This window comes from Grammomys surdaster, unplaced genomic scaffold, assembly GCF_004785775.1.
Source record: "Grammomys surdaster isolate TR1022 unplaced genomic scaffold, NIH_TR_1.0 263, whole genome shotgun sequence".
Lineage (NCBI taxonomy): Eukaryota > Metazoa > Chordata > Mammalia > Rodentia > Muridae > Grammomys > Grammomys surdaster.
This window is the reverse complement of record NW_021604704.1, coordinates 704,120-731,487: the sequence shown is the minus strand read 5'-3', so window position 1 is coordinate 731,487 and position 27,368 is coordinate 704,120. Positions and strand designations below refer to the sequence as shown.

Genomic DNA, 27,368 nt, shown 5'->3' with positions numbered 1-27,368 from the left:
GTGTTAAATTTAGTCCTTTCTATGACAGTTTTTCTGTTCATATAATGGTCCAAACTGCCATTTTAAATTTGCTTTCAGGACGAGGACATCTTCTAACTCAGTGAACTGGCTCCATCACCATCAAAATGAAAGTTAAAATCAAGTTCAAGGGTTTTTTTTTTATTATTCTGTTTCAAAGTCATGAATACAATTTAACCCTGCTAGCTTTCATAAAATCATGTGAAAGTGATACCAAAGAGTGTAGAAAACCATCATCTCTGCAGGAAAAATAATTCACAGGTTAGTTGTGTTAATAGTGGGGGAATGCTGTCCTTTCAGGTTAATCAGGAAAGTGTGATATCAAGGTTGCCCTACAACCTGAACTTTCATGGTAGGGTTCACTTTGAAGTGCCTGTAGTGGGCACAATGCTATTCCAATGTCATGATTCCTGAAGTGCTGAAGAGGATCATAGCAGTATCATTAGGTTTGGAGCACAGACCTTCAAATGGTGCAGAAACTGTTTTTGTGAACTCTGTCCTGCTGGATCTGTTACCCTGACTTATGGATGCTTTATCTTTTCTGAGAAAAAAATGAGATGACAAAAGAAGGATGAAAAATCTCTATGTCACACTGTGGTACCTAGGAAAGCCAGAACACATCAGCTTTTGTGCTAAAATTTGAGACCTACAGCCAAGCCTACCCACCACAGTATATTGATTTTTTTTTAAGTTTCTGTCATGCATCCTGGAACTCATGTTCCCTCTTATTGTCCATACCTGTAACATATACTTGGACATGCCCAAACAGCAACTACATGGATCTTATAGCCACATCACAGAAGGATATTAAAGAAGAGGGGAGGAAGAGGAGGAGGAGGAGGAGGATGAAGAGGAAAAGGAGGAGGAAGAGGAAGAGGAAGGAGGAAGAAGAGGAGGAAATAATAATACACAGCCAAAATTTTGAAGGTACTCTATTTTTATTTCAAAACATGGGTAGAATTCAAAATTTGAGCTTCAACGACCAAAAATATATTGGAACAAAATTTTCAGAGGATAAGCCAGGCCACCACTATGGCAACAAGCTTCACATAGACAGGTGAATGTTAGGGAATGATGTTCAAGAGTTGGCTGAAGCTATTGCACACCCACAAATAGATTTCTACATGCTTGACTAATGCTCAGTTATGAGTATGGTGTGTTCTCCATGTCACGTGTAATGTATGCCTTCTCCACAGTCAGTGTGGGATCCATCTGAATGTTATGTGTGAAAGCCTGCTTCCTCACAAAAGTTTACCATCATTTACCTGCAAAACCCTTAAGATTATAGGTTCCTTCTGCCATCTTTATATCCCCTAAGTCATTTCTGAATAATAACTATAGCAGTCAGGAGTCCTGTTGTCACAGAAAAGAACCCATGTGTTAGTTATTTTAGTAGCAGTTAGCTGACTGTGAGTAAATCTCACTAAACATATCCATGGACTTGGCATCCAGATCTTAAAACTGGGAACTTTTAGAGGCAAATCTTAGACCAAAACGACAAGGGGAAACAACAACTAAAGATCTCCTAAGGAGAGCTGGGTAAATTCTTCCCTAATATGCACCAAATAGGGACAGCCTGACACGCTCTTGCACAGGGCCCCACGTTTTCCCACTAACGAATTGCTATCAGGCACCCAAACCATAATCAGAGCCAACAGGGGAAATGCCTGAATCTGAAAAGTAACCAAAAGAAATTCTTCCAGGGAAAGGAGATGGGAATGGAAAGCAAGTTCCCAGAGTCACTTTCTGTTGAAAGCAAATTGAGTCTTGAGGACTAGAATATGCACAATCCTGTGGGACTTCCTCCCTCTTTATCTGCCTTAACTCTTTTCTCGCCAGTCCTTCTCTAGCAGGTTGAACTGCTCCTGTAGTTGTGCCAGCCAGAGAGCCAATCATCAATAAGCCTCAGGAGCTGCATTCCTCGCAGTGACAGGAAAGGATGTACCGGTAAGTGGCAGTAAGTCGCATGCCCCCTGAGCAGCGCAAACGCAGAGCCTTCAGCTTGGAAGTCTGGGGTCGGCAGCAGTGACAGGAGGAACGGAAAGGTTGCTTGAGGACAGTGCTGAAGGACACCAAGGGCTCAGAGCGTGATGCCTGGCTGCAATGCCCCTCACACCTGGCCAGGAGCACCATCTGGAGAAACAAGAGAGGTGGTTACTGTGTACAGTTATCAAAACCTCAGGTTACCACAACATCCTTTGAAAGACTCCAACACTCCTTACTGATTCCTGCTGGGTTGGACTAGTGGCTCCAGTTGCTGGTCACACATAAGAATCTATTGGTGAACCTAAAATATGTGTTTAAGGTGGTGTAGCTCAGTGATAGACCACTTGATAAGCATGCACAAGGCTCTGGGTTCAATCTTTAGTGTCCAAGAATAGGTAAGAAGACAGTCAACACTATTCTATCTGATTCCATTTTGAATTAAACTCCTTTAGGAGGGCGCAGGATTTTCAGGGATTTGCAAGATGTTAAGAAATGCTCAGTCCTCGCTGAACTTCACAGTCACTTGTAATCATAGTGTTTAGTAGGTAGAGGCAGAAGCATCAGGAGTTCAAGGTCATCTTTAAGTACATAGTGTGTTCAAAACTAGTCTAGGTTACCACATTACTTCAGGAAAGAAAGAAAGAAAGAAAGAAAGAAAGAAAGAAAGAAAGAAAGAAAGAAAGAAAGAAAGAAAGAAAGAAAGAAAGAAAGAAAGAAAGAAGAGAAGGGAGAAAAGAAGGGAGAAAGGGAGAAAGAAAGAGGGAGGGAAGGAAAGAAGAATGAAAGAAGAAAGAAAGAAAGAAAGAAAGAAAGAAAGAAAGGAAGGAAGGAAGGAAGGAAGGAAGAAAGAAAGAAAGAAAGAAAGAAAGAAAGAAAGAAAGAAGAAACCACCACCACCACCACTAAAAAACCCACCAGAGTTCCTTCTTATAGATGGAGGTCTACCACTGCCCAAATGTATTGAAATTCTACCAACAACAAGCTGAAAGTCACTTTAGGTTGAAATCTAGGAGTAAACAGTGAAGAGTGACAGGGTGGGGGTTGTTCCAGTGGGAACTAGCTAAAGAGAAGGAATGTGGTCACTGTAGAAGGCGCAAACTAAGTGTTGTTTTGCTGCAACTTAGGAGAGGAAACTGAATTAGAGAAATGGGATCTATTTTGGGGCCACACGCCTGGGCTTGTACCTTATACCTGTCATCAGTACAACTTACATACATCTGTCTTCAGAGTGATTTAGAGAAAATTTTCCCTGTTCTTTTCCATTCCCAAATGTTTGGACTGCTACATCAGAGCCAATGTGTTCTTTATAGCAAGAAGCCTCTAATTAAGGGGCTGGAGAGATGAGCTAGTGGTTAAAAGCATGTGCTGGGTTTCTTCCCAGCATCCGAATCACAAGATTCACAATAGCCTGTAACTCCAGTTCCAAGGGTTCTAACTCCCATCCTGGTCTTCTCAGACACCTGCACCTATGTGATGCACATACAGAGAAGCAGGCACACAGATACAGATAAAATAAAAATAAATAAATCTGAAAAATGGAGGACTCCAATTTTGATACTCCAAAGTATCAAAATTATCCTCAAAATGTACACATGATACACTTTGCATACAGCCTAAGGAGATGGGGAAAAGGCTCCTTTGAATTTTTTTAAGAATAGTGATAAGGAGCTTGTGAGAAATTTTCCAAATTTATTCCCAAACAAAGGAAACCTGGAGGTTTCCTATGGGAGCCTATATGTATTTGTACTGAAAGGCACTTTAGGTATGGGCCTATTCCTGAGCACACTGAGTATAAGGAAGAGAATCCCAAGCATGCCAGATTTGAGATCATAGTCCAAGAAGGAAAGATGCTTAATACATTCCTTGGCATGCCTAGGTCAAAACCATCAAGTAGTTGTTTAAGGGGATAAAATGAGAAGAATAAGCAATAATTCTTCTGGCCACGGTTAGTTTGAATTATAATACTGGGCAGGTAGAATTGTTTGCTCTGTTTTTCCAAAAAAGTTTGAGCTAAACCAAAAGAAAAGATGTTTTGAATGTATGTTAACACGGGAGTTTGCCCATCAAAGGGCAGCTCATATCATCTCAAGATCCTAGAATCCTAAGAGCGGAAATCATAAGTGAAGTGGGGCAAAACAGATTGATTCCTGATACTATAAAACTTTTTAATATTTCGGTAATTGGCAATTAATATTACAGATGGTTTCTGGCATCATCCAGTGATAAAATGATAATGGCTAGCAGTTTTCCAAAATCAGGAAAAGATAACTCCTGATAGCTATAGATTACTGACATCATTAACTGAAAAAAAATACTTGGGGAAAATTCAACCATTAATTCACAATCTTGAAGGAAGTGTGAGATACTAGCAGAAAAACCTAGAAGGACTAAGGGAGAAAATAAGTTAGACTGCTCTAACATTGCTTTCTTTGCAAGGTCACAAAGGCAGAGAGAAAATGGCTGCTGTAAGCTGTTCTGGTTCTGTTAAAGCTTTTGATAGTATCCTGTCTGTTCTTCAAATTTATAGGCAAGATAATCATCATCCCAAACAGGTTTGAGGGGATTATGTAACTCAAAGGCCTGTTTCTGGTGTCTAGCCCCATTTCACTGACAAGAGAGTCCAAGAGCCAAGTTCCTTCTCATATCTACCAGTACATGGGAAGAGCTGCTTCCCACATTGGTGCAGTGCAAAATTTGGTACTCCCTAATCTACTGGAGACTGAAACACTTTTAACCCACTTTCCAAACTGAAGTGTTTCGAGAGCCACATGGATAAAGAAAACTTTAAGAAAGGCCAAAGAAAGTGTAGAATATCACAACCCACTAGGACACACAGTGAGACATAGCCATAATTAGGATATTAGCTTTCTATAAATGGTGGAGTCTTCAATACACGGCAACCTGAAGACAAGCTGACTTAATTGGGATTTCACTAGACATTTTCAGGATATGGAGCCCCATGGCCAGTCAGTCCACATGGAAGGGCAAGATCTCTAGGATGAAAGGACCTGGATCTACCTCAGTGGGCCTGGCTCTTATTTCTCAAATAGTTGTTTTCTGCACAAGAAGAATGAACCAATATCAGCTAGTCTGCATATACCATGGCTGCCTCAGCTGTCACTTTCTTTCAATCTCATAGCTGTTCTTATCCACCTTGTACTTTGGTCAAGCTTAACTACTCAGTATATAATATATCAGGAACAAATTCATCTATGCCACTCCCACTACCTCCCCCTCAGCAACAACATCAAGACATGACTGCTCAGCTTATCTCTAGGAAATCATGTCAACATTCAAAGAATCTGTGCCAGGCTGAGGCCAACCACAAAATGACAACCAGGGAACAAAGTTGCATGGGGGTGGTGAGATTTGGGTGCCAACTCAGCTCCCACCAAAGCCTGTCTGTTACTGTCACATATGCCATAAATAAGACATGTTAAGAGGCATTTGCATATAAAACATTTCCTTTTCCTATATCCTGTTAGCCTGTAATCATTATGAAGGGTAAACTTTTTGTCCAAGGCAACTTCTATGAGGCCTGCACATAGTAGGCACTCAGTATAAATTTATTTTTATTTAAAAAAATCAAGTCACATCTCTAAAGTTATCACTTTTGTTATAAACTCTATATACCTAATGTCCATCATTTTTCCTATGAGCACATGGACCAGCAACAGTAGGGAGCTTGGGCATCCTAAGAGCTCCTTCCCAACTCTGCAGCTTTCTTGTCGCCTTTATCGCCTCAACTCATCTCCATCTTTTCTCACCACCTGCTTTCTCATCTCACTCATAACAGTGTGCCTCTTGCTGCTCCTTAGAACCTGACTCCACTCCCTTGTCTGTGACCAGCACTGTCTCTTATTTTTACCTACTCGGGCTTCAAACACCTATAGAGCCAGTTTGCCAAGCTAGATTCTTAAAAACTCATGCCTAGTAGAGGTTGGAACGCACCCTTGCACATCTTCCACTCACCTAGTGCCAGAAGGCACCCAGTAGAGTCTGTTCCTGTTTGAGCCTCCCTCTTAGCACCCTGCACAGTGGCTTACATTGACTTTGCTCTTCTGTTCGCCCCCACCCCTCCCACATCCAACAGAGCCATATGGAGGCTTACTTTCCTAATCCTTTAAGGCTGCAGGGATCCCAACAGTTATTGAAGTCTTAATAGTGACTGAAATAGAAACACCTGTCTAGCTTACGACTTCATCATCAGGGTCACAATAGCATTTATTACATGTCTAGTATATGACAGGCACTGTGCTAGCTGCTTTACAAGTATCACCACTATGGCCATAACATGCCCGTGCCCTTGGGCAAACAGCTTCTTTCATGAATTGCTACGAGGAGAATGACAAAACCTAAAACTAGCCAAATGCAAGGTCAGGGCCATTATGGACACACAGTCCCACTAAAAGTGTCCAGAAAACCTTTGTCCATTATTTCTATGTTTTCTAGAAAAAATATTTATAAAATATGAATCATTACTACAGACAGCTAGACCTGAATCCTATATAATAGCTCCTGTATGCTTTTTACATTCCTTCAATATGAGGAATCAGACAGTGGAAAATAAACCCTCCAAACACGACATTATCCTTCCCAAACTATGTGGTATCAGGAAACCTAGTCCATCTTTTCTTGTGGATTGTGAGTTTCCTTTGTTGTAGCATGGGGATGATAACATCTACATGGCAGGTGTGTTGGTAATGATTACAATATACGTTGTAAAGTGACTGACACAAATTAGGTGTTGGGGTGCTTCATTCCCTGGGCCACATGTGCCTTTCATGTAATCAAGAGGTCAGACCCACTTGATAAATCGAATCAGAAACATTAACTGGTAGGGCAAGTAGTGGTCATGTGTCCAGAAAATAATGTCTTTGTTTATGATATTAAGGAAAAATATGTGTAAAGCTATAAAATCTGTCCTGATCTCTTCCTTGTGGACATAGGCTAAACATTTTTCTCCCAATCTCTGAAGGAAAACAGGTTCATCAGAGAGACTATCATTCTGAGTTTGGAAAAGTTAAGAATTATAGAATATTTCCAAATGAAAATCATTTTCTTCCTGAATACATACAGAAAATTTAATCCAGAAAGGGTCTGGTAGCTGAAGCTGTGCCAGGAACTTTTTGTGTGTGTGGCTGAGGAAGGAAGGTTAATAATTAGAAGTGGCACTTACATAAAACCATTGCTATATTTGGGGTCATTTGGGATGTTTGAAAACAGATTGTTCCCATGAAATTACAAACATTTCTTCTATCATCACAATCTTTACCCTGTTATTTACTATAGCGCTCTGGAAGAAGCAAAGGTGAATAACAATTGACTAAAATCATTTCTAAAAGTCATGCTCAAACCCCGTGACTTTTAGTTAAGGACGTTTCTTTCTTGACCCTTCCCCTTTAAGATTAACATGGCAAGATGGTCTTCCATCATTTTGTCCTATTTTCCCAGATAATTTTTTAATTTTTTTATTCATTTTTATTTTTTATTTTATTTTTTTGGTTCTGAGTTTGGAACCAAGAACCTCACACATGTTAGACAAGTGCTCCCCACTGAATTTCACCCCTAGCCCACTTTCAACCTTTTATAGACGCTACTATTTTCCAAAACCCTGCCTTTTTCCATAACCCTGCCTTTCATCACAATGGTGTTTTTTTTAAATTGAATTCCACCCTCCCCCATCTCTGTCTGTCTCTGTCTATCTGTGTCTGTTTCTGTGTCCGTGTCTGTTCCGTTTCTGTGTCTGTCTGTCTGTCTGTCTGCCTATTTCCTTCTCTAAAGAAACATGATCATGGAGCACAGTTCAACAAAGGAGGAAATCATCCATGAATTAACAAACATTAGATATTAGTGCTGTGCCATCTGCTTCTGAAGCAACATGTAAACAACCATGGTTATAAAGATGCTTCTCTTATCTTTGTTGTTGTTACTGTTGCTGCGGTTGCTATTATGGCTTTTTGTGCTTCTGTGGTGCTGAAATGAACCTAAGCAAGCCTGTTCCACCTCCACCCCTTGCTGGCTACTCCAGCTCCTGCTCTCCATTTTCAGGAAGGATTTTTACCAACATTTATCCTTGTCTAATGATTTCCCGCAACTTTAAGTAAGATCTGGGACATTTTCTTAAGGGAAAAAAACTATTTCTTTTCCCACAGTCCTAGGTCTTATTAGAACAATGGTGAAATTGATTTAACTGAAAATTTGAAGCCCTCTAACTAAAAGATCTTCCTTGGGCTACAAACACAAAAGTTATGGGAAATGTAAAAGCAGACATGTCTTGAAATGGAGAGTGGAAAGGTTGATTTCCATGAACTTAATTCTAGCAGTAAAATTCTTAACTGTATTGCTAATTTTATAAAGGTTTGACATATGAGAATGTTTAAAATGGGTTTTGTTGTTTTAGTCTCAGGACTAAAGTGAAAATTGTTTGAGGTTGAACTAAACAAAGACTTATTTACTAAGTGTGGACAAATTTAAGGCATGTGACTGGGGCAATGATGGTCATGAGAACTCTCATTTGGGATCCATTCCATTCTCCATTGTGCCTCCCTTCTGGGTGGTCTATGTGGCCATTCTTGGTGGTCCATTAGCATGTTATTACTTTGCACACCTCTTTGCAGCGCCGAGTCACAGATGACCGGTGCAAGAAACACTCCACCCACTGCCAGTAAGAAGGAACTGCTAAGCAAGATAAAATGAGAAATGATCAAATTGTCATCTTTAGCTGTGGAGTCATTTAAACATCAATGTGACAGATACATGGAAGGTTTAGACCACCCAGCTGGTTTTGGGGTAGTTCAGAAAACTGTTTGAAGAGCCTCCAAGAATGTGCTCCACTGTCCAATCATACTCCACAGCTTCCCCTTCTTTTTTGTTGTTGATTGAAGTAGAAGAAATTATGCTAATTAAAGACTTCACGTTTCTTCTTTTTTCATATGTGGTAAGTGCATGTGTGTGTGCACACGCATGTGTGATATGTGTGTATGTTCCTGCACAAGGGTGCAGAGATTGTGGAGGTCAGAGGTTGGTAGAGGATTTGGTCCTCAATTGTTCCCTTACTTTTTAAGACAGTCTCTTAATGAACTTGGAGCTCACTATCTGGGCTAGACTAACTATCGAGCATGTCCCCATGGGTTCTCTTATCTCAGCTTCCTCAGTCTTGGGATTAGCGAGATGTGTACCACCATGCCAGGTTCTGTTATATGAGTGCCAGGGGTCTAAACTGAGGCCTTCACTTTCCCCACTTTTCCAATTTCCAGCTCCTATTTTTCTTTATTGAAAAGTAACATTATTGATCATAAATTTCCCAACCAGGGGAACAAGACACATTCATAACAGAATAAGCTCGTATATGTTCTATTACAGACATTGAAGTGGAAAGCGTAGTGGGAAAATTCTAAAAAAAGATTCCCTTGTGAGTTCTATAGGCCAGTCATAGAGATCCAGTTTGGGCTTTGGTTATAGCTCTTCATCCCCTAACAAGAAACTATGACTATGTTAATGAGGGAGAGGGATATCCTCCAAAGGCTTTGGAGTGATCTTGATCTTACCTTTGAGCTACATTTGTACAATGGGTGACTGATAGAATCGACATAATGGTGCCTCATGCAACGTTGAGAGTCCATCAGGAACGAGCTGTCTGTTTTGCTGTCTGTATCTCCCATTATGGCCAATAGGGAGAGCATAGAAATGGATGCAGCTAGTACATGATTTCTCATTGTTGTAAGGGGAAACTTCTCCAGATGAACAGCAGAGGGAGACAGAGGACAATAGATTGGAAATGCAGCCACCTCCTAGGATCCAGTCCCTTTCAAGGCCAGGGCAGGATGAGGCTGCCGCTTTCTGGTTGTCATTGTCCTTTGTATGCAGGCGTTGTCTTGCTCCTTTCACTTGCAACTGATCACTGCAGTATGTACTGCACAGCTGGAATGAAAGCAGAAATGATTTTCCCCAGAACTCTTTACCCAAAGATATGGATGCAATACAAGAGATATAAAGTCAAAATTTCCATGTTATTTGGGGTTAATATTGGTTTCTAGAGCCTTATTAGCTTATGCTCTCATCCATTTCATGTCCCCTGACCTTAGTGTTTATGCTACATATTTATGACCATTTGGAAATGGACATGATGGTTGAGTAGAAACATATGTTGACTTTAATTGCTTGAGTCCCTGTGCCTAGGAGCAAGAATCCTCTGAGCCCATGGACAAGATTAACTACGTGGTTCTGGCCAGAGGATAACGAAATTGGGTGGTCTCATCTTTGTCCTTGGTTTGTGTGGCAGGAGAGGTTTTTTTCCTGATTCTCTCAAAGCTTTGGTATCAGCATCAGCTTTCAGAGCAGGAGAGGAGGCAGGCCAGTGCTAATGAACAAAGTCCACGGCCTGAGGGAGCACATTTTCCATTCTATACCCACCCACCTCATTTTCCACTTCTGTGCTCTAGGGCTCATCCTGTTTTTGTTTTAAGCCCTTGCCACCCAGCATCAGTGGCCAACTGCATCTGAAACTCGAATTACGATCACTGGCCTCCAGCGTTGCTAAGGCAGTGCATGTGTATTTCCCAAGAGTCACACATTTCTACAAAACCTTTGTAACCGACGCCCACAGTGTAATTGGAAAATGTGGTCATTGGAGAAGAGACTTATCATTAAAGTGAGATTGTGTTGGACTCATTTTTCTAAAATTTGCTTTGTTCTTTTAACCATACCTCCTGGTGAAAGGACCTGAGTTTAGGAATCTACTAAAATTACCTCACTGATGCTTTTCATTATACTAGAAGACACATAATATCAAAAATATTTTCAAACATTTGAGGAAATTGAGAGAACCTGATGGTGCACCCCAAACCAACAGAATAGAGTAACTAAAGAAAACATTTCAAAGAAATTCAGATCAAAGTTTAATTGTTTTGTTTATAGTACAAGTATTTCTTTAACTTTCTACTCGTGAACAGTCTGAATAAACAGGGTAAAGTATTGCTGTGATCACGATAAGAAGTTCAAGGTGGTATAAGCCAATCCATTTTGCTGTAATAGCGTCTGGCTTCAGACCAACTTAGCTGCAATTAGCCAGCTTGCAAGTGTAGGGTGAGACATTCTGAGTAGAAAAGGGTGTGGCAATGGGATCATCTCACAGTGGAGCATCTCTGGTAATATCAAAAGCTGAGAGACTGTGTCTCTGGGAAATCCTATAAATTACAGGAAGGGCAGGGACAAATAATGAGAGGACCCACCTGGACTAAGTCACAACCATTAATCAGCTGTGGCATCTTGCATAGATCACTTAAATTCTTCCAGTCCATTTCCTCACCTATAGGATAGAGGAATTGACAGCAATAGCATCTGCTGTCCCCTCCTGCTCCAAAACGCCAGCATTGAATAGCATTGGACTTGGCTACCACCATCTCCATCTCGATATCCCGAGGGTAATTTATATGACTAGAAGAGCTCTTTCTCAGACAGCCTAGCACCACTTTACGTTATGTACATGCTCATAGTGACCTCTCCTTAAAATGGATCGAGCACGTGCCCAAGTATCTCAATGAGCAAAAGGTGCAGAAGAACATTTTTTTCTTACTGAAAGTTGATTTTTTCCATAAAATATATATTCTTATACAGTTTCCTCTCCCCCAACTTCTCCAAGATCCTGCCTACCTTCTCTCTCTCTCTCTCTCTCTCTCTCTCCCCCTCCCTCTCTCTCCCATTAGAAAACAAATGTGTATTTAAAAAAATAATAATGACAAAATAAAAACAAACAAACCACTATAGAAGGACAAAACAAACAGGGAATAGGGCCCCCCAAAAAAGCACAAGAAACACATGTAGATGCCGAAACATACACATTTGCAAACACAGAGACCCCCATAAAGCCACAAACCTGGAAACCATAATGGCTAAAAAAAAAATGCTAAGACAAAGCATTGTGAAACCAAACAAACTCCAAAAATACTATTCAATTCGTTTTGAGTTGGCCGTCTATTGCTGGGAATGGGGCCTGTGTTAAGTGTGGTATGTATACTCAGTGAGACTCTGTTGGAGAAAACTAATTTTTCATTTGAGAGAGGTTATCAATTAGAGATAGCGTGTGGGCTGGAGATGTGAGCTTTTGTTTCCTTCACATCTCACCATGGAACACCAGGAGATCTCTTGTGCTGGGATTATAGACGTGAGCTTTCATATAGGTGTTAGGGGTCTAAACTTACAGGGGTCCTCATGTTTGAGCCGCAGCTATTTCACTGTCTGAACCTTATATCCTGAGCCCTGTGAACTGCTTTGTGGTTTTGACATGAAACACTATACTCAAAACTAGTTATATAAGACAAAGGGAGGCTGGAGAGGTTGTTCACTGGTTACAAACACTGGCTGCTCTTCCAGACTACCCAGGTTCAATTCTCAGCACCTACATGGAGGCTCACAACCTTTTGTAACTTTAGTTCCAGTAGATCTGATGCCACCTTCTGGCTTGCTTGGGCACTAGGCACATAGTGGTGCCCAGACATACAAGCAGGCAAAATACCCATATACATAATAGAAAAAAATAGAAAATAAAACGACAGAAAAATGACAAAGTAGATATAGTTTTGTGTCTACTTTTCAGATTTTTGCTTCCACTACATTCATACAAGTCATGACATTTTTCTTCATTTTTTTCTATTAGCACTGAAATAACAATGCAAGCAATGATAAGAAACTCAGAATTCATCAAACCTTCAAAACACAAAGGTGAGTTCTTTACAATGTGACGCTAGGATTTGTTTTATTAGTAGTAGTATTTATTGTTTAGATTTATTTCTATACAAAGTGTATGTTTAGTGCTGGAGAAGATCAGAAGAAGTCATCAAATGCTTTAGAAACGAAGTTGTTTATGATTGGGAACCACGATGTGGGTTCTGAGAATGGACTGAATCCAGGTCCTCTGCAAGACCAACAAGTGCTCTTAATCACTGAGCCATCTCTCCAGCCAAGCATTTGTTTGTTTGTTTGTTTGTTTGTTTTTGAGACAGACTCACTAAGTAGACGACTTGAGAACCTAAAGCATGCTGGAATTACAGGCCTGTATCACAACACTTAGCAACAGCTGAGATTCATGTTGCATTTTGGTTGGCTTTAACTATACAAATTGAATGAGCCATGTCTGGTATGCTGAAGATGAGTTTGTAAAACTAAAGGTCAAGAAAGGAGGACCACTGAGTCAAGCGGTAGTGGGCACAGACCAGTAACTGCACTGTGAGCAGGGATGTGCAAGGGGGAATTGAGGAATTAAGAAAATTCACACTACCACAGGATTCCTTGCTTTCTGCCAGGCTAGTGTACATCGGCTTTATGGGAGCGTCTAGCATTTTTTTTTAAAAAAAAGCTAAATTAATTCGTTTGTTCTATTTTTTAATCCACGTGTAACAAACCCAAATGTTGACTATCAGGATTTAGGTCCTTGGCCAGGCAGCCCACAATGAGTTGAACAAGAGAACTCAGTAGTCCTGTGTCCCTTTGTGCTTTGTGCTTTGCTATGGTCTCTGAGACCTGAATTTGGCCACAGGACAGAGCCCACGTTCTCAGGGCTCCAGTGCAGAGCCCTTTGCCGCAGGAGAAGCACGTAGGCCAGCATGCCCCAGTTTGGAGTTACCCTCCAAACGCTACCAGTGGAAAAGAACAACTGGTGCCCAGATTTCCCCCACCTGTCATCCTCATTGAAATAATATCGCAGCCTCCTGGGTGAGAGAGGGTGCTGTGCCCACGGATCAGCTCACTCTAGGGCTGACCTTCTGCCTGGCAGAGAGTAAAGCACTAGCTTTGCACAAGTGATTCCAGCAACAGGCTAAGACAAGTGTCACGTGCCAACAACGACCTTGGTTTTATCCTACTTGTGAGGCAAAGGAGGGCAGTGTTTCCATAGCTATCCTCGCCCGGGCTGTTCGCAGTCTTGAAATCGGCAGGTGTTCTTTCCCTGTTTCTTTCAGCAAACATTTATTCAACATGTATATTTATGTATTAAGTACCTCCCATGTGCCTACTTTTACTCAGATAAAATATAAGGACTGGGGTAAGGGGCTGGTGGCTGGCATGCCAAGGCTCAGTGTTAATGCCCAGCAACAAAAACAAATTAAAAATCTAAAGGTCAGGGGGGAAAGTAGGTCCTATCTTAGATAATCTCTTTTTGTCCACCAAGTTTATACGTAACGAGTCTGGGGCTGTTGTTTTCCTTTGTAATTTTGGGGTCCCATTGATACTCCTCATTTATCAACTAAATCATACTCAGCAAGCACAGCATCATCCAGGAGAAGATATATCGAAGCAAGTAAAGTATAATGACTTTGGAATGGACTCAATGTATCAGACAGAAATATTTATTATTTACTGTAATTTTATTTTGTTTTCTGAGACTGGGTCTCTCTATGTAGCACTGGCTCTCCTGTAGACTAGGCTGGCCTTGAGCTCACAGAGATCCAACTGCTTCTGGCTGTTCTGGAACTCTCTATATACCAGGCTGGACTTGAACTCACAGAGATCCATCTGCCTCTGCCTCTTGGGTGCTGGGATTAAAGATGTGCACCACTACTCACAGATATATGTTGCAATTTATTGTAGTACACAGAGACAAATAAATTATATAAAAGGGGGAAGGAATTAAAACCGCAAGGCTGAAAGAAAGCTTGCTACTAGATAACGCTTCATGCAAGGATTGGAAAAATAAGAAATTCTGGGTTTTATTCAGGGAGTGTATAGTACTAAGTAGCCCCTTCCCAGGAACCCCAAGAATTCCAATGGGATCTAGTCAATGAGATTCCTTGGAGAATAAGTCAGATGCTTCTTCCCAAGACACGTAATTTATAAACTGTAAACAGCATGTTGGATTGTATAAAGTATTCCCTGCACTCAATGAATGGTTTAAGATTATTTCTATCTAGCAGCACATGAGTAGCAGCCAAGAAGCCAAGCCTGGGATGACTGACCCTGAAGCAGTGGTACTTGGTGGAAAAGATGCAAGGCCCACTTGCATCTCCAAGGATACGGCCATAAGGTCAGCAGAGCAGAATATAGATCTTGTTCCTTTCATCTCAGGGAATTTGTTCTATAGTGGGAGGCAATGGCCACTTCCATGGTGAATGAGGAAAATATCTTTGCTGTTAAATAATAGTCCCCTGTCCTGTGATAGGACACTGCATTCTTCCCCTGTATGACATCTGTGACAGAGTTGCATACCAGCAGGCAAGTGTGTAAGGGGAGGAAGTTATGGAGGAAGAGGGAAAGAAAAGCAAAAGAGGAGAAGGAAGAATAGAGCCAGGGAAAGAAGCAATATATCACAATCCTAGTAGATAAGGGCACTCAAACGAATGCCTGACAAGAGAAACAACTTTGTGGGGAGCAGCAATGAGCCAACTGTGAAGTAGGCCATACCTGTGTGTGTGTGAGTGTGTGCATGTATCTGTGTGTTTGTCTTCGGCTTGAACAGTTTCACAACCCGGGGAGGAAGTGCAGTGGGAGGACTGGATCTTGAGCTTAACTGGAACTAAACCTCCTGACCTTAAGCCATTTGTGAGGAAAGAAAGCTCTCATTGTTATCCGGTCTCCCACTTACCTGCACCACCATCACATCTCCCTCCCTAGACTTTTGCTAGCCTATGATTAGAATTATGTATCTCTGAATTGCAAATTCACTTATCCAAAATAATGAATAACTATTTTAGTGCATTCTGAAACCTACAGAACATTCTGTTGTTTCTTGATCCAGTAGAAGGGAGGCTGACCTGATGACACTCAAGCTGCATCATCCCTTCCCATGATTGGCTCTGAGCGCTTTTATCAAGTCATTTGTTTTTCTCTGGAACTTAGTTTTCTTATCTAGAAAATAAGTTAATTGGTCGTAATACTTCGCAGCTTTGTCCATGTCTAATCGTGTCTGACTCTTCCCAAGCTCCTCAGACTGTATAGCACTGCTCTGGGACTACATACTCCCCCAAGAAATCTTACAGCAAGACTTACTTTCTTCTTCAAGGAGTTAATGATCACTCAAGATTCCAAGATCATTCTAATGAAGTGCCTGAGCTAACAGGAGGCCAAGCTATTAGAATGTTTGCTTCCATCAGGCCATTTGGGTGGCCTGAAATAAAAATAGCCTCCAATATCCAATTGATTTCGTGTTTGTGATTTACTAAATGTAGTTCATAAATTATTAATGCCTTGCTTTTCTTGTATTTGCTTTGCTTCCTTTTAGACATGGTTTTGCTATGTAGTCCCAGATAGCCTGAAATTCACTATATAGAATAAGCTGACATTGAGTTCTTGAGTGAGCCCCACAATGTTAAGATTACAGGGGTATGCCACTATGCCAACCTACATGTCTTCTTAATAACAAGAATCATTTGGTGAGTATAGATAGCCAGTTTCTATTTTTCTCTTAAAGTTTGTGTTATTTTGTTCCAGTCTCATCCAATGCATCCATAGAAAAAGACAATCAGAAAAACTTCTTCCATTTGAAGATGGTGATGATATAGGCTGAATTTTACCTGTCCGTTACTTTCTTAGGAATGGTCCATAGTTCTACATTGAGCTGCATGCAGTTGCTAAGAGTCTAATGGGCCATGTGCAGGGCTCTGGCACAGAAGAAGAGAGAAGGTTGGATCTGCAAAGTCTTCTTAAAGATATGAATTAATGCAGTCTCAGGGGATAAAAAATAAGTCCTCCTGTTTGATAAGGTCTCTGTAGAACCTCTGTCCCAAGGGTTCTTGAGCTGAACCCCGGGCTGAACTTGTCTAAAAGAATTGAGCATAGACTGTGGTGATGGGATCCTCTACTAGACATCTATGACCTTCTGTAATTTCCACAGGAATACTACTAATTCTGAGTTCTTAACAGCTGACTTCTAGAATATAAATTCACCACAAATTAAAAATTACCAGATCTTATTAACAGAGTATTGGGAAGCACCTTTTTGTTAAAACTTTTTCTCTGGGGGGCTTAGATTAGTCTGCAAATCTAGCCACAAGACTATGAACTATGACTGATGTGGTGCTGAACTGTTGGAAAATGCTCAATGGTAGCCTTTCTAAGGTGACAAAAATCACCAGTAGCTTTGAACTCCCAGTTCTGTTCTATCCCTTCATCTACAGGGAATAAAAAATAAGCAGAGTGGTGTTGGTCTGGGTATGTCGCTCAATTGGTAGTGTATATAAAATGCTGGGTACAATATAAACTGGAGCATGTCCAAGATCCCAGCACTTAAGAAGCAGGGGCAGGAGGATGAGAAGTTCAAAATCGTCCTCAGCTACATAGTGAGCTCAAGGCCAGCCTGGGCTACATGAGCTCATGTCTGAAAAAGAAACAATACAAACAAACTAGCTAAATGAAACAACAAGAAGGACACACACATATTTCTGATGCTATGTGGGCTTGTAGACAGGAGCCTAGTATGGCTGTGCTTTGAGAGACTGTACCAGCAGCTGACTGAGACAGATGCAGATCCCCACAGCCAAGCATTGGGCTGAGACCAGGGACCCCTATGGAAGAGTGAGGGGAAAGATTGAAAGAGCTGAAAGGGATTGCAACGCCATAGGAAGAACAACAGAGTCAACTAATCTGAATCCCTGGAAGTTCCCAGAGACTAAGCCACCAACCAAATAGCATATACCAGCTGGTCTGAGGCCTCTAGCACATATGTAGCAGAGAACTGATTGTCTTATTTGACCCAGTGCGAGAGGATGTGCTGTAGAGGCTTGATGTACCAGGGAGGGGAGAAGCCCTGAAGGGCACCCCCTTAGAGGCAAAGAGGAGGGGATATGGGGGCAGAACTCTGAGAGGGGGGATTGGGAGGGGGACAACACTTGGGATACAAATAAATAAAATGGAATATAAATAAATGAAATAAATAACAACAGCAACACACACACACAACTAGAGTAGATGCCTCAGCAGTAATAGAAGAAAAGGAGAAGTGATTCTGGATGCCCCAAAATCTACCACAACTTTTTTTTTCCTCAAATAGCACAATTTCAAGAAGGGAGAGTTCCCTTTGTATTATTCACTCCTTCCTAAGGAAGTGAGATCTGTGCCAAATACCAGTGAGTAGTTAGGTACAATATTACTCACGGTGTTGGGATCCAGAGTTTTGTGAAATCCAACCAAGAGGACATAGTCTTGCTAGAGACACATCTTTCCTGTAGAAAGAAAAGGTGTTCTAGGGACCACATGCTGATATAATGCAATTCTTGCTCTGCCCCTGACTGCTGGCTGTGGCATGGTCTTACGAGAAGAGAGATGACCACTCCTAGCTCAGTCCCAGTTCCCTTTTGCCCTGAAGCCAAATGAGTGTGTTGGCTTTTCTTCAAAGTGTCTAGCGAAGTGTTTCTAAAGCTGCATTGCAATCTCCTTAACCGGAAACCACATTCGGGAATGGTGGGGAGTGATCTCACATAACAGCTGGAGGGTCCTCACTAAGGAATGGGCCCTAAACAATGAGAGCAGCTCAATCTTTCCACTGCTCATGCAATGTGCCTTTTCTTCCCCATGATGGGATTGAATACAAAATTCAGATCAGAAGACTCTTGGATGTCAGCCTGCATGAAAAGGGGTAAGACAAGCACAAGCATCACATGAAACACATGGCTCCTGTGCTGCCAATCACCCTGCAGTTGTTGGGATGTGGGCTTTCTTGTCTTTTGTTTTGACTCAGCACTGTGGGTTCGCCTGTCTTTGAACCTCGAATCTTAAAAGAAACACTTAAATGTTGAACAGGAGCCTGTTTTCAGAATTGAGGTGGGTAAGGGACCACAATAATATATCAAGTCCAAAAGTATGCCCCTGAGTTTTAAGGATAAATTGGACATTGATTAAGGATTTGCTTTCTTTGATTCATCATGTCCATGTTAGGAAAGTGCATACCTACATTTTTACCTAAAGTTGAGCTTGGGGATGTTTTATACCTGGTGGTTTGACCACATAAGGAAGGCTATTTCAAACTCGTCTCTAGGGGAGAGTGGTAGAAATGAAACTTTCCCTTTCTGAAACTGAGCTATTTGGAAAAAAAACTGAAAAGGCAGTGGCCAAGTTTAACATAAAAAATAATCTCTTCTTTTCTTTTGCTGCTTCTTCTGTTACTTGTCTCTTCTTCTCTTTATTCCTTAAGGATGAAAGGATGGAAGGAGACTCCAGCTTTAGGTCTATTGTTGCTTTACTGTGCTAAAGAAAGATCACTCCTTAGCATTTTCTGACAGTTGGTCCACTGAATGTCTTAACCTGTTGCCCTCTCATTTTTAAAGAATACTGCAATCGGTTGTATCATAGCTTAAAAGAAAAAAAGTTGGGATCGAGCCAGGCCTTGGAAGAGAACAAATTGACTGAATAAGTCTTAGCTTTTGTGGAAAAAAGAAAATCTTATACCAAGCTACCAGTCAGCATTCGTGTCCAGATTTCGACACGCGGATGAAATGGACCTCAATTGGAAGAAATCCTGATTATAAGCACTCAGAGTGTCTTGCCAACTCAACTAACCCATTCTTTGAATCTTCTGAGTCAGCACTCTTTCTAACAGAAAAGTAATTGTTTCAGATTGTAAACTTCTTCTAAGCTGCTAGGTTCTAACAGCTAAAAATGGTCCAGAGAATGGGATACTTAGTAATATATACCTAAGCTCATGATAATTTGATGAAGAGGTCAGTCAAAGCAAAGTAGTGTCAGAGACACGAGAAGGCAGCTTTGCAAATAGGAGGGCAGACAATGCCCCTGGCACAATGGCACAATCTTCTGCAACAATTGAAAATGTGTGTGTGGGGTGAATTTCACCAGACAACCTGTATAGCCTAGCCAGCATACACTCATTCCAGGTCCCGCCTCCCTTGCATGCTGCCCACACATGGGAGTTTCTAAAGAATTCCTCAGCCTTTGCTTTTCTCCTGGAATCAGAGGAGTTCATGGTTGTTGACCTGATGGGTGAGGAGTGGGTACCACCAGCTGGAATGCTGCCACTGGCAGGGGCAGACAGGAAAACAGAAATGCTCTTAATGTCCTCCCAAAGAAAACCTTTGATGGACAAAAGAGTGGTTGTATTTTTACCCTCTCTCTTCATGCTGCCAGGCTTCTTTAAATAGATCCTCTAGCCTAGGGACTTGTTTGGAATAATTCATATTAAACCCAAGAACTGGCAGTGAAGCGTAGATGGTTCTCTAGTTCTCTCTCTCTCTCTCTCTCTCTCTCTCTCTCTCTCTCTCTCTCTCTCCCTTTCCTTCCCCTTCTCCCTCCCCCCTCCTTTCAAACTAACTGGAAAAGGCTCAATTTAATTCAGCTGTTACTTTTTGCCTTTTGCATCTTTTACATTAATTATTGTTAATTTGGGAAAGATCGCCAAAGCTCCCAGGAAGTGAAAAAGAATAGTACATTGCCTTGTGGATTTCTCTTTAATATCTCTTGCTTCCATGTACATTGGCAGCATCTTTTGGGATGTTGTACAAGAAAGGTCTTAAATGGGAATCTCTAATTGCAAAGTCCAGCATCTTATGCTTGAAACTCGGGAACTAAACTGCTCTTCTGAGGTAAAGAGAAAGAAAATGAATAAAAGAAGAAGAAAGAGGAGGAGGTGGAAGAGAAGGAGGAAAGGAAGGGGAAAAGAGGGAGGGAGGAAGAAATGGGGAAAGGAAGGAAGGAAGGAAGGAAGGAAGGAAGGAAGGAAGGAAGGAAAGAAAGAAAGAAAGAAAGAAAGAGAAAGAACAGCTACTTTCTCACCTCAAGCCCCAAACATTTTCAGTGCACTCAACTCAGAAGGAATTCCTCAGTTCTTCCTTTTAGCAATGGGTTTGACAAGACATCAAGCCTCTGCTGGCCAGTTTCTACTTTCTGTCTGGGGAGGAGAGACAGGAGAGAAACTTGAGGAACCTGGGAGCAGGGCAGGGCCCAAAAGATCTGGGGATCTTTGTTCCAAGTCACTTGTCTGTCCGTCTAAAACAGAATAACCACATTTCTCTTAATGTGGGCCGAAGTGCATCCAGGCATTCCCATAGCACTCCCACCCCCAGGCCTTTGCCAGAGATGTCCGGGTCACTGTGCTGGTATGCTTGTCTCTGCCAACCCGGGTCACTCCAGCCCTGCTCTTGTCGAGCCACGTGGCTGCTCCTCTCTGTGAGTGGGTTCAGGCTCAGGGCTACAAAAAAGCCCCCATATCCTATCGGCGGAGCAGAACCTGTGCCAAGAATGACATCCTGGGAATACTATGGAGATGAGGAGACCTCATGGGCTGTTCTCCCCAGATGGAACAGAACCCAGGCTGTCTGGAAAACAGAACTAGCAACAGCTTACAATAGAAGGAGATCAAGCATAAGGAAAAGGGTGGGCTAAGAGCAGTGTTGAACAAAAGACGCCACTTGCCACCCAGGAAGATTTCATGGTGTGCAGTGGTGGAGGAGGTGGTGGAGGAAGCAATTGCAGGAAACAAGTACTCAGACATGGCACTGCCAGTCTAACTGGATTCTTTTCTGTATTAGATTATGGGAAAGAAAGATGGGAAATATATAGCCAGCCAGCTGTTCAATGGCTTACAATCTCGCTTTTATTGTCCGGGTAAGTTGGTGAGGTGGGGCATCAGAGGAATTCCAAACATACCATCCCAGAGAAAGTTTAATATGTTCCACAGTGTCATACACAAAGAGGAAATGACAGCTGATCACAGCCAAGACAGGCTTCAGCAATTTGGGCCCCAGAGTTCAGCCATCCTCCCATGGCCCTGCTTCCCTGTCCTGTTCAGTGTTCACAGTCCTTAGTCCTTCCACCTGCCTCTCCATGCCCTGTTCATGCCTGGCAGGAAGGTGTCATTAACCGACAGTCACGAAAAAAGATGAACATAGGTACAAAGGCCAATGGCCAAGAAGACGTGACTTAGCCTGGATGAGTCAGGCACTCTAGAGAGTCAGAGGCAATAATCCCACCACCATGCATTTTGTGCTAATAAGCACCCAAATCAAGGACACTCTTGATGTCTTCGCACCCACCCCCACCCCCAGTAACCTCAACATGGAGAGAGACACTACACTGGTTTATTGGAAAGCAGCACTGTGTGTGGCTCAGACAGAGACCTAGGTTTGAGGAACAACTTCCAGCTACTTATCCCAGAGCCCTGTTAAATTTAAGCCAAGCCCAGAGGTCACTGATTCCCTCAGTCTAGGGAATGGGACCAGTCACTGATGGGAGAGAGTGACCAAATCTTCTTCTGTGCATATTTCTAATACAATGATTCATGAAGCAGCCCTGATGTCAGCTGCCGGGGAGGTGACTCACACCCATCTTCTGATAGAGATAACGTACAGTTCCCTTCCAGAGGCTGCTCAAGAGAACTGAGGAAGGGTGTGTTACTCTTTTATCCAGATGGTTTCTACCCCCCCACCCCAAGAAAAATCCGGACCTTATTAGCTGTGCAAGTGTGATACACTCAGGATCTGGTGCGGGGGTAGCCCCTTCATTAGAAATAGAAATTCTGTTAATAAGTATTTTAAGTAAATCTAGAAGCATTAGCAGCTTCTTTACACGGTTCTTAATAAGCAGAAAGTTCTTGTCCAATTACCCATTGGCAAAGCCCATTCATTTCTCTTCCCAGATTCAATCAGAAAGAGCACACAGACCAAAAATAAAGTTATGGGAAAATGTCCCATTCACCTTTGTATCCATCATAATGAGCATAGTACCAGGGACACTGCAAATGCTTAATAAATATTTATCAAAAAGCTGATGGAATGAATTATTAACCAGGAAGAACAATGGTACTGAAATTGTGAGTTCTTGAGACAGTAACAGTCTCTGGCCACCATTGGTGATTGTAATTCTCAGAATGTAATTTTTCAAGGGCCTAGGAAAATAAATGAGTTGGAAATTGTTAAATGTATTGAAAAATGATTTATTTTTCCCTTGACAGTGTCATTGGAACTCAAATTAAGATTGAGAACTCCACAGGCATATTTCCATCTGTGGGTGTCAGCTGCTCAGTATACAGTCATAATAAGAAGGCCTTAGCCACTTCTCCCATTACCTGAACCAAATGTATTTTAAAAGAAATGGTGCACGATATTGCATTTGTGTTCAAACACTTTCACATAATGGTCTGAATAACAGTTTAAGAAAATTGTTTTGAGTCACTTAAATGCTTTGCTAACAGTAGTAGTTTTTTAAAAAAAATTGTCATAAAATATTGCAATACAATACATATTATTTTTTACAGCCTTTTTTGATTAGTGAAGCAGTTGTGAATTCTCTCATTGAGATGCTTGATTTTATTCAGCAATGCTCCTTGGACTAGCCCTTTATGAAAGTCAGGGGGGAAATTCCCATAAATTGTGCCCCATGTTTCACAGAAAGCTGGCCAACAAAACCCTAAAGTTTACTTCCAGGAGTAAAATTAGTGAAAAGAACGTGGGCAGACATCGCATGAAGTCTAAAGGCCATATTGAGACAGTCTACAATTCCTGATGTATTTGGCTGACACCCACAGCCACCACTATATTTGCAGCATCTCTGTGTTTTCTCATGTACCTGGTAGCTAGTGTCTTGAAATAGCCTGCCATGTTGTACCTTGTAATTAAAACACACTCATATTAGAAATGGAGAGCAGCATGTTCTCCAATAGCCATATCTGCTAGGAATGACAGTTACAAAATATAAGGGATTTTCATCGTGCCAAATAGATGGCTTTTTTTGCACCTGGTCCTCAGGAAAGTGTGTGTGTGTGTGTGTGTGTGTGTGTGTGTGTGTGTGTGTGTAGGGGGGTGCTCTTTCACTGAGGCTTATCTGAGCTTGTTCATTACAATGAGCCTCAGTTACTGTGCTTTCTGAGTCATTAAGATTCTGTACACAATCAAACTTCCCGTCCCTCAAGAGAGTTATGCCCGGGCCTCCTACAGCTCAATTGTTCATTTAATGAGAGAACTTGCATTCAGGAATTGGAAAGAACCCTCTGAATATTCCTCAGGTGTCTGTAGGAGTCATTCCTCCAGGTCCTGGTCCCTGTGCTGTCAGGAGCATCCTTTCCTGGTCACTTCTTGGGCATTGGATAGTTGGTCGTGCTGCAGGGACAAACCGACTACTAAAAATAACCCCTTGCAATAAGGCCAAAGCAAACAGCATGCATTTCCTCAGACTTTTTGCCCAATCAAAATCATACAGCAAACCCATCCTCGTCTCTCCCAGACACTTCTGAATGTATCCATGGAAGCAAAGTTCCAACGCGGGATAGGAGAAGAGAGCAAAGGAGCAGCGTGACACTGAAAGCTAGGCATAAATGTTGCCTATTGTTTGAAGTCATTCTGAGCACTCCCGGCACAGCCCTGGCAGGAGATCAGCCGCATACATAAGGAGTAACAAAAGTAAATAGTGCACGTTTAACCTCGCAGACTCGCCTGCATTAATAGTGCCCCATTGTAAGTGGGATGAAGGCGGTAGGGAAGATACGGGACTCCACAAACGCAAGTCGGCAACTGCTGCTTCTCTGTCCCCCTTTATGGTGTCACCATTCCAAAGTTACATCTAACTACGCAGAGTTTGAAAAGAAATCAAGCCAAAAAATATTTTCGAGCTCCTCTGGGACGCTTCCTGCTCTGTCACAGACTTCAAAGACCTTTCATTTAAAACAAACAAACAAACAAGCAAAACCTTCCACAAAGTTAGCATGCTACAGATAAATGCAAATTAAAGTGATGCAAATTTAAGTGGTATTTAAAGGTTGTCTCTTTGTCTGCAAGAAGGATGAAAAGGCAGAGTTTGGAAAGAAGTAATTTCCTAGGCAAGCCGTCAGCGCTAGTTTGCCTGCTTACCTTGGGGGAAACGCAGGGCTCCTTTCTTCTCAGACTTTTCTGAGAGCTAGAAAGAGGTCCTGTTACTTCCAAATGCTTTTGTTCTTCTGTCCCTCTGTCACATGGCTTGCCTTTTATATTTGCAACACACAAAAGTTAGGACTGTTGTTTAAGCGACCCAGGGAGAGAGAGGGAGAGAGAGAGAGAGAGGGAGAGAGAGAGGGAGAGAGAGAGGGAGAGAGAGAGGGAGAGAGAGGGAGAGTGTCAAATGGAAAAGTGCCATTGCAGGCATATATCAATCAGGCGTGTGGCCGCAGCAGCGCACTAGCAAATGGGAATACCACGGAAATGTTAGGCGCTCTCGTTATCGGGGACTCACAGTCTCTGCCCACTGCTCGGCTCTTTTCCATGGAGCATCTTACAATGAGAACAACAGCATAGAACACGGAAGTTTTCTTTCCCCCTCCCCCATTATGTGTTTGTATTTGTACACTAATAAGAGGCTACATGAATGTTCTGAGTTTAATTCTTTTGCAAGCATGTGGCTGCTATAAAGATGTGCAGTTGGCAGTAGAGACACATGGTTTTGGAAATACAAAGACAGGGTGGCATTCTGTTTAACGATTAAGCAGCTGGTCAGGATGAAGTTGAAATGCTAAGGGAGGGAAAGGTGGACATCAGCAGTCTTTCTCAGGCTAAGCTGAGAAGCAAGTGCAAAATGCTACCCTGTTTTAGCATGATGTGCGTGGGTGGTGAGAGTTCTTTTTTCCAAGTTGTTCATCCATTAAATGATTTTTAGCAGCATAAATGCGATTCAGCTCTCTGTGGCACTTTAATAAGTGCCTTTACTGACATCATTTGGAACAAAACTTTGTAATAGATTTAGAAACAAAGGACAAAATGTTTGGTCCATGACTCCTTGAGACACGTGAGGGTGTGACTAAAAGGTAAGGCCAACCCACCACATCACATTTAGTTGAAAAGAGACAAAGGTAAACTCTGTGTGGGGGTTAAGCACCTGCTGCTGAATAATGCCCTGTTAGGAGCTTTGGGGCCACAAAGGGAAACATTTCACCAATCTTGCCCTTTAAATGCTTAAAGACAAAATGATCAGCAATTTTGGAAACCGGAGGATAATACAAAGAACCATTTATAATTGTTTAAATGTCAGGTAGATTCAGACACAGAACAATTTATTTTATTAATAGTGATGAAAACTTAAAGAAATGAAGCCTCTATGATATTTTATTAAAATGTAAATATTTTATAAACTTTGAGAAAATTGTTCTTTTAAGAGCTCCAACTAGCTAATTGCTGATTCCCAAACCATCTGTATTTGATCATTGATTTCTCATCAATAAATTGATAACTAAATTGTATTTTTCCACAGAACCCTTACTCCAAATAGCTACTAGTGTTTTACTAGAGGCATGTAAATTTTTCAGCTTTGCTTCAATCTTTTAAGAAGTAGCTTTCGTTTGCTCTACCAGGAAAGCTCTGTCTACCTTAGACCAATCACAGAATCTACTTCTGAGAGCTAAGGATAAATGGATCTTTAGAAATGGGAATAGTTTTCAAGGGAATCTGATTTGCCCCGAGTAAGAGCCACGGAAACAGTCATGAATACATTTTCTGGCTTAGTTGGGTGGATCATATTCAGAGGGAAAATAAAGTCTTAGATCACCAAGATTTTCAAATATCAGAGTTTGACAGCCACCCACCTCTTCGTTTTCCTAAGAAACATTTCCAAAGCATCTTTTGCAGAAGATGCTTACTGCTCCACCTTGGCATATTGTGCTTGGGGGTTCTCAGAGTTGCCCTATCTGCTGTGAAGCAACATAAAAGGTGTGGATCTTCCTGGATGGAATTTTCCAGCCTTCTACAGTCTGCCCTTCTAAAAGAGCACCACAACAAGTGTAAAGACGGCAAAGGCATTGACTGCGTGGCCTCAGAAGACAGGCTCTTTCCCAGATGGAGCCCCATGGCTTCTTCCTGCTTTACTCCGTCAGGGATGGCAAAGACTACCATCTGCTATGCCTTTCAAAAGCAAGGTTCTGTCTCTGCCCATCAGGCTCCAGGGGACCTGTTTCTAAGCCTGCCAATAGGTATCTGGCAACAGCAACTGTTTTCAGCAAATCACTGAGCTTTTTATAAATGTCAGTATGTCATGCAGTTCCTTTACTGGCCATGATAAATGTTGCTGAGAAAGAAGGATTTCCTTTAAATTTCCATCTATGTGAAAGAATGGGAATTCTCTTGCTACCATTTCATATATATTTGGGGTGGAAAGAAGGAGATATCTCAGGGGATAATCTTCAAAGGCATCCATACCCCAGTGTTGGAGATGAAACAAAGGGACTCAGACACGTTAGGAAAGCACTCTGCCACTGAACAATACCCCTGTCCCAAAGGACCATATCTGAATTTTTTGCTTCTGTTCTTGTCTTCCAATTGTTTCTCTCTAAGTGTATTAGTGGACAGTGAGAAGAGTTACCCATCATCTAAATTCTCCTGCAGAATGTAAGCCCAAGGCTCCTGAGAGACAGGACCTACTTCCTCATTGCAGACTTAAGGATTAAGTCATTCTGGAGGAGTTCAGTGTGATTA

The 27,368-nt window shown here is 41.7% G+C and overlaps 1 protein-coding gene across 1 annotated transcript; it reads right to left on the bottom strand.

Moving 5' to 3' along the window:
* Positions 1 to 937: 937 nt before the first annotated feature.
* Ndp (norrin cystine knot growth factor NDP) lies at positions 938 to 25,189 on the bottom strand. The gene is made up of 3 exons (XM_028776006.1): positions 24,783 to 25,189; positions 9,555 to 9,927; positions 938 to 2,151 (listed from the first exon to the last, which is right to left on the bottom strand). Exons 2-3 carry the CDS (start codon positions 9,720 to 9,722, stop codon positions 1,924 to 1,926), a joined length of 396 nt encoding a protein of 131 aa, XP_028631839.1. The 5' UTR covers positions 9,723 to 9,927; positions 24,783 to 25,189; the 3' UTR covers positions 938 to 1,923.
* Between the last annotated feature and the right edge of the window lie 2,179 nt (positions 25,190 to 27,368).